The sequence below is a fragment of the Ascidia mentula genome, chromosome 3 (genome assembly GCF_947561715.1).
Source record: "Ascidia mentula chromosome 3, kaAscMent1.1, whole genome shotgun sequence".
Lineage (NCBI taxonomy): Eukaryota > Metazoa > Chordata > Ascidiacea > Phlebobranchia > Ascidiidae > Ascidia > Ascidia mentula.
The window spans coordinates 14,061,029-14,069,560 of NC_138568.1; the positions used below are offsets into that span (position 1 = coordinate 14,061,029).

Genomic DNA, 8,532 nt, shown 5'->3' on the forward strand with positions numbered 1-8,532 from the left:
AAGTTGACCATAGTGTTGCATGAGACATTGTGAGGTTGCCAAGAATGGCCATTTTTTAAAAATTTCGCTTACTCTGGCATTGGTGTTGATGTCTTTTCGTTGTTTTGTAAAGGTACTCTTCATTTGTTCCATCACTTCTTTCATGTTTCTTTCTTTTTTGGTAAATTCCTCTTGGAGCCATTTTTGAAATATGGTATCATTTTCATAACCACTACTGCTTGTAGAGGGTTCTGTGGAAATCTGATCTTCAAATTCACACAATTTTCTCTTTTTTCTCATCACATTTTCCCAGCGATAAATAACTGGTTTGAAACTGAATTATGGCCATTTTCTATTGGTACACTATCTACCACATTCTAAACATTGAATGGTTGCTGGGGAACACCGTTGCCAAGGGATTGTGAAGTCATAAATCCATTGCAATGATGTATTTGCTTCGACACTGCTAAATCTGGAGTCTAGCGGTTCCGTCGAAAATCCAGATCTTGATGAAACTTTGAAAAAAACAATTGTGTACAACATTAAATACATATGACTGGTATAACGCTATGCAAAAAATTTACACAAAATACCTGGTTCTATATTAGGTGCTTTAAGCAGCTTTCTTGCCTGCACTAGGGTGAATTGTATCAGCAGGTCCTCTAATTCAAGGTGTCTGAAGTCATGAAGTTCACGGACACCAAGTGTATGTAAGTGTGAAACACACTCATCAAGTTTTGCTGGGTTATCAATCAGTTCAGGTAAAAGTTTAGTTACAAGATCTTCAATTTTTATGCATATAACTGACCTAAACACAAATGCATTCCTTTAAAACAACCATTTGTTTTAGTCCCACTCCATATACATATAGTGGACATTTGTGCAACAGATCATCAATGCAAATACATTTAAAGGAACCATCTTCATGTTGGACTTCATACACACCATATTGTGGCAAAAAAAAAAGAAATTTGGGGTACACAACAAAATACAGTTTGGATTCTACAATACATATTGCCTGAATATCACCAACTTGTAAGTCATACCCAAATTTGGACAAAACAACAAGCATACCTTGAAACTTGGCAGAAGTTAACATATCACAGTTAAATACATCAAAACCAACACTTTGGATTACGCCCATTATTACACTAGAAAAAGTTGTTGGTAAAACACGTTAAACACACACAAAAGCCTTACTTATAGGCGTATAAAACAAATCCATTATTTCAACAAATTAATTATTAATTAAAAAACAAATCAGTTCTGTAATACTTACCTCTACTGGTATCTTTCACAGCTTTTGATGACAAGTGCAAGCTTTTAACATGATTTCGTTGTATACTTTTACGCAATTATTTTCTAAAATTAAGCAAACAAGACAATTTAGACACATTTTTATCAAGCAGACTCCCTTACCTCGCAGACAACTGTTTACAGTAACTTCTTCGCGAAAAAAAGAGAAAAAATAATTTGGGCGACTCTGCTGATTGGCTGTCGAGAAAACCTCGCCGTTTTTACGGAAGCATGCACGTAAACGATTTTACAGGAAAAATATACGCGACCGCACACAGTAACTTTTACGCATAATTTTAACAGTGTGCCCGAGGGACTGGACGTGAGCCATTGGTGCCACCACAAATTGTGCACCAACACCGACCACCTCAGCATCGAGCCAAGAAACACCAACCTGCAGAGGCTGAGGTACCAGAATGAGCATTCTTGTGAGGTTCTGCCAGAGAGTTGATTACTGAGTGCCTTCACTTCGTACACCTTGTACCTGTGCATTTTTTTACCCTTTCTTGATTTTCGCGACAACCAAGCTTCTTTGTTGCTTTTGTGCATTGATTGCGACAGGACACCTTTTTTCAAGCCTGTTGTTTCTGCGTAGGACTGCTGCATGGGGCCGGCCATTGCAGATTGAGTAGTATGTTCTTCCTTCGGGCAGGACGGAATTGTTGTCACGCAACTTCTAGAAATGTTCTGTTCCGCTTTAGTTTTCGAGCACTTGTTTGCCCCGATAATAGGCTGCTGACCTTTAGTTTGTGTAAGTGAATGACTTCTCGTCTAATTCAGTCTGTCTGACTGGTTCTGCCTAGCCTAAAATTACCACCTTTCCTTTTTTGTAATCCTAATGCACGGTTTACTCTTTCGTGAAATTTTGCCTTCTCCAGTTATACTTCAACCGTTTCAAAGCAGCATTACGACGATTCACTACGCCTATTCCACGCGGCGCAAAATCAACGCATCCACGTCCAAGCAACAAAGATGAAGTCCTTGGCAATGCTCGTCAATTCCCACTTCACGTGCTTGGTGAAGAAAATCGTCATTAGGATGAAGTCATCTGTACTTACGACGCACTTCACGAGATGTGGAGGACTTGGATACCTGCACGCGCATCAACTAGTTTTCGGAAAACACTTTTTCGGTGGGGAAGCTATATGTAGGGAATTCTGCTTGTCATGATTCGAAACACTTTAATATTTTGTTTTAACTTGGGTCTTCTGAAACTGCTTTCTACTCTTTTGCATTTACATCCGTCTTTCTGACGCCATCGCTGGTTATCTCGCTTGCTTTCTTCTAAGTCCCCTTTGTCGCGTAATCGCAGCAATTATCTCTTTGTTTCTCTCTCGTCTTTGATGTATCCCTATCTCGATCTAACAGATCACAACGTGATCTCTCCTAGATCATGATTTTGGATCTCACAGATCACGGTGTTCGGTCCCAGATTTTTGGGCTCAGACCGAACTTCGTTCCAAGAACAAACCATCGGTGTCGGGACCTGCTGCAAGCTTGATGTCGGGTCTTCGCCCATGCGACCCTTCAGCTGTCCTGTCTCTTTAGGACCGATTGAAAGAAAAATGGTACTAGTTTGGTAACAATGCTCCATGGTTAGTTTTAAGTTTAAAGGCCAGGGTTAAAGAAAAACACTGCACCTTGATATCTCACTGCTACTTACAACTCAACGCCCTAAACTGCTTTTAGGCTACTTTTTGATACTTTCATTGTTGATGACAATAATTACTGTGATGTTTTAATGACAAGCGATAGTAGGCCTGTGTGTTGTAGCAAGTTATAAAAACACCACACATCTGTCGGGACCCACAGATAACATTCCTGCGACCTCCAGGTTGGGAACCAGACAAACCCGTCGCTGTACTAACACTTCCAGAAAGGTTGCCGACACGTGAATCGTGCAATATCATGCCACAAATATGTTGGCAACAAGTTCGGTTATTAGATCACCAATTGTTATGGCAGCTTTGGGTTAGAGTTCGCTAAGAGATTCTCCTGGATATTGCCTGGCCAATAGTGAGTGGATTTAAGTTAACACAGAGTTCATCTGACATATTGAAGCTCTGCAGTGAACGTCACCGACTTCAGTAACAAATCCAGCATCGGGATTTCCTGCAGTTCTACGAACGTTATTTTTCAAGACAGTGGGCGACATTTTTAAAGGCAAGAATTACCTGGAGGACATTGTGCCTTATGGTCAATACTTAACCCCAATTCTTGTAATAAGCACACAGTTTACACATATGGTAAAATTTGCATAATATATGGTCGTATCTGAATAAAATTTTGCGAACAATCTATTATATGTGAACATTACAACCCGTTGTCATAAGCATCGACTATGTCAACACAGGAGTCTAAGATGCAATGCAACTGAAGGTCAAATGGGCATAAATAAGGCATCAAAGACCTAAAATGTATCGAAAACCACATTAAAGAGGCATGTAGAAGGCAAAAATATGCACGCTGTAACCTCCAAGAAACACATAGGAAGGTACACAGACCTTGAACATGTCCTGGAGATGGAATCCAGGTTTTATGGGTCTAACAAATCACAGATTATGGCTATCAAATTGCTTCCATAAATAATCTATCAACCAGATTTAATCATGATAAAAAGATTGCTGGTAGAGAGTGGTGCGAGGGGTTCCGAAAAAAGGCATCCTGAGATCATGCTTAGAACTACAGAACCTACATCTCCTGCGAGGGCATCTGGCTTCAATCGTATTAAAGTTAATACCTTTTTGATCTTCTGAAGACAGTGATACACATAAATATATGCACTGCGGATCGGATTCATAATATGGATGAATAAGGCCTTATCGTTGCTCAAAAGGTGTTGTAACATACGTCACAGAAACCAGTGCTTGAATTGCGTAATGTTTTGCGCGCAGCTTTGCACATGTACTGCATAATCCCATAATGTGACCCAAATGATTAAACCATTAAATGTTCTCGAGTAAAGTGATTCATTCAACATCCTGTTTACCACATATAATGTTCTCCTATACTTATGTCACATCACACCCATGTTCTTTGTTATATTACTTCAAGCGACTCACGATGTCACGTGACATTATTGACCAATCAGCTCTTAGTTTGGAGAGCTTTAAAGCCCATTGTGTACCTGTAAATTCATTCTACTTGTTGTATCGTATTGCTGTTACACTGCTATTATTACTGAGACTCTACAAGCTATTCGCCGGCTTGGGATTTATTTCCGAAGCAGATTTAACAATCGAAGAGACCGCTCAGGCCATTGAGATACTGTTAACCCTTAGAGTTATTTACAGTGTCAAAAGTTTTTGGGAGGAAACGAAAGCATCAAATTCATGCTATCACCAGTCAAGAACGTGGTAAAAATATCACTATCATATGCTGTGTAAATGCAGCTTGCCGTTTTTTTTCCATGTTGAAAAATGAGTGTTGAACTGCAAGATGGTGCACGTCCTGAAACCATGTTTTCTTGCCAGGTATGTGACTTACATTAAAATATGTCTTCAGTGGATGTATAAATGACCTGCAACTTGCTTCATTTTGTTACAGGAGAAAGGATGGATGAATAGCGAAATTTTCTACATTTGGTTGGAACATTTTATTAAACATGTTAACCAACTTAAAGAAATGTTCTGTTCATTTTAGATGACCATCAAACTTAAAGCTGTGTTGTTATAATGTTGTCTTTGCCACCGCACACCAGCAACCTCTAGGTGTTTCATTTTTCTATTGAAAACCTTTTATTATCAACAAATCATCCTATGGATGCGTGCAAATCCATGAAGATCTTTTAAAGTTTTCCAACCAAGTCACTTCTTTGGGTTAGCTGATGGTAAAGCAGCTTGTTTCAGCACAGCAGTCAATGGATTTCGAAAATCTGGTATTTTTCATTTTAACCCTTCTGTTTTTGATGACAATGACTTTCAGTCAGCAGAGGCACAGATCGGCCTATCTCAGGGCAGTAAAAAGAATTCAGGACAAAGCACCAAATGCAAAATGAACGCATTGTTTTTGCACAGACAAGCTGTTTGTGTGATGAGATGAGTGCTGATCACACAGGATTGCTATTGCATGCAGAAGTGCGTTGGTTGTCACGTGGTCGAGTACTCAGCGAGTTTATTGACTACGAAAAGAAATTGTTATGTTTCTAAACAAGCAGAAAACATTTGGCATTGGTTGAACAGTTTGGCTTATTTAGCCGACATATTTGATTCCCTGAACTGTTTGCAAGGTTCTGACTTTACAATTATTGATTACACTGCCAAAATTACCGCTTTCTACAAAAAACTTATCCTGTGGCACAGTTATGTGAAACGAAATGAGTTTGACATGTTTACAGAACTACAACAATTCATTGTTGACAGAAATGTGTCTATAATAGATCCTTGCCCTCCGCGTTGCTGAAGAATTTACAGAAATGACAGCTGATGCGGCAAACCGCATTTCTTTTAACTCATTTAAAGCAAAACACCCAAAGGTGTAAATGCACTCTCAAGTACCGGACTACGTCAACAACTTATCCCGTTTTCAACCACATGGCTATGTGAAGCCGGAAGTAGAGCATGACATACGGTTAAGCTAATGCAAAGTCAAGCAGCGGCTTCAAAAACTCGTGGACAGTATGCAGGTGCAACCATCGCATTAGCAGTGCAAATTTTGAGACAAATGGACAATTAGGTTCATGTGTTAATTGAAACTTCTTGAAAACAATCATTTTGGAATACTTTTGTGTAGCCAAATTTTTCCGTATTGTGCATACTTTTTTTATTATTTAGTTTCGGCATAACTCGAAATATTTTTCTCCGTATCGGAAAACTAAATGGGGTCGCATGTAAATGCTGATTTCATTTTCATTAAAATTGGGGTCGCTTCATAAAAAAAGGTTGGAGACCACTGCTTAAGGATAGTGACAGCAGTGGGATACGCTTGAACTTCGGGAGAGGACTGAGCGGGTGCCAATGACGAATAATCCAAATCCAGTGGTAGTCGAACAGCATCAATGGAACCGCGCGAGAGTGCGTCGGCAACGTGGTTTTGCTTGTCTGCGATGCGTCGCACGTCTGTGGTGAACTCTGAAATCGCGATTAAATGACATTGTTGTCGCGAGGACCACGGAGCGGACACTTTACAAAAAGCAAAAGGCTTGTGATTCGTGTAAGCGGGAAAAAGGGCGACCTTCCAGAATATATCGAAAGTGACGAATGGCGAGGTGCAAGGCGAGTAGTTCCTTGTCAAGGCTCTGCTCGGGTGGTCGTAAACGTTTGCTGAATAAGCGGGATTCACACCAGACGCGGTTGACGGCTGGCGACGCGGTTTCGAAGCGGCGGGGGATTCACACCAGCCGGCGTCATGCCGTGACGGCGTGATTTTCTCGCTCGAAGCGTCTGACGGCGGAGTTAAATCTGATTTAACTTTTCCGTCAGACGCTTTGTTTGCTAGTAGCTCTGCTGGCTGCAGAAACTTATTTTTGTGGGTTATTTGACTTATTTCTGACAATTTTAGCTAGTTTTGTTTGTAAATTAATTGTTTTATGGTAAGTTGGCGTAAATTTTCTGGTTAAAGTTAATGGTTTTGACACTTGTTTTGTTATTTCATCATTATTTAGTCATATGAATATACTGATTACCAATTAAATTTTATAAATTAGATTGTGATTAATATTTGGTTGAGAAATTTTGTTTGCAGTTTGTTTGTTTAAATGGAATTCAATGAAATGCTAATACAAATGGTACATGATTCTCCATGTATATATGACTCTGGAAGCAAACTATATAAAGACCAGAAGCGAAAAGAAACTGTTTGGAAAAACATTAGTGAGTGCACTGGACAGTCAGGTAGGATAAATGTACTGTTGGTGTCTGGACCAGCAACTAATTAATTGTTGATTCAGTGGAGAATTGCATGAAACGATGGAAAAGCTTACAAGACCATTTTGCAAAAGAAAAGCGAAAAATTGAAAATGCACGGAAGAGTGGGGCTGCTGCTGAAAACCTGCAAATATGGGAGCATTATGAAGCATTAAAATTTTTGCAGGATCACTTGAGGCATAAAATGTGAGTGACTTTGGTATGGGCTAAATATAAATATATTGCACTTCTAACAAGTATGGTTTGTTGCAGGACTGTTGGAAACTTTTCCCGACCATCAACACCTGTGGTTGATTTTCCACAAGATGAACCTGTTCCAGAACGAGGTATTTATACATATTTATTTGTGTTTTTATTATTTTAAACAAACATTCAAATGATGTTTGCAGAGGAGATAACCCTTGAGGAGGTGGAAGAAGATATAGCTACCCCACCAAGTACATCTCTGCCATCAACTTCAAGGCAGGGCATGAAATGGAAACGCTCTGATCGATTGGATTTTCAGGTTAGTGTTTTTAGGTTGAAATGTAATTTATGCCACTCATATGTTTCATACTGTTTCAGGAAAGCATTTGCAGCATGCTCCGCCAAAATACGGAAAGCATTTCAAAATTAACAGCATCCAACACCGGACAAGATGATGAATTTACAGGCTTTGGGAATTTTGTTGCTTGCAGCTTAAGAAGCCTGCCAAAAAAAGGCATAGGAGGCCATGTCTGCAATTACAGAGCATCTGTCATCACTACGAGCTAATTTAATTGACAATGCATAATGTGTTTTTTACTGTTTATTCTTCAATGGTTCTTTCTTTTCTACTTTTCTATTCCAGCAATTTTAAATTGTCATGCAGCATGTGTTACCTCACTGTATTCTCTGTTCACTTCTAAACATGAATTAAACCAGATCAAAGAAATTGTGTGATTTATTGCGTGTGAAAAAGAAAAAAATATACACCAAACAAGATACTACACTGAATAGAAAAAAACAACTGAAAACAATTATTGCCAAGCCAGTGCACCATTCTCTGAAATGAAATAATCTTTGTTATGGTCTCGTACTGCAGCAGCACCTCTGGTATACATATTTGTACCCATGCGACCAATAGATTGGAAGTTTGAATAACTCTGCATTTCAGATCTCCATTCTCCCATAATTACATTACCCATTCTGTCTTCTCGGTCAAAAAACAAAGCAGTACAATAGAACTTTTCATTTTGCACACATTGCCTATTTTTGATCTGCAAAAAATTATGTAAACAGCATGCAGCTTTTGTTATAGCAACAACTCTGTTTGGCTGTTTTGTCTGTTTGAAACATAAAGTTCATTTTGGAGCAACCAATATACAAACCAACTTACCTTCTGGGGTACAAAATGTTGTACATCAGTGCCACT

General features: G+C 39.1%; 1 protein-coding gene across 1 annotated transcript; it reads left to right on the forward strand.

The window, feature by feature from the left end:
• Positions 1-6,970: 6,970 nt before the first annotated feature.
• Positions 6,971-7,892, forward strand: LOC145895690 (uncharacterized). The gene is made up of 5 exons (XM_082984480.1): positions 6,971-7,106; positions 7,163-7,325; positions 7,392-7,465; positions 7,529-7,644; positions 7,704-7,892. Exons 1-5 carry the CDS (start codon positions 6,971-6,973, stop codon positions 7,890-7,892), a joined length of 678 nt encoding a protein of 225 aa, XP_082840606.1.
• Positions 7,893-8,532: the final 640 nt, after the last annotated feature.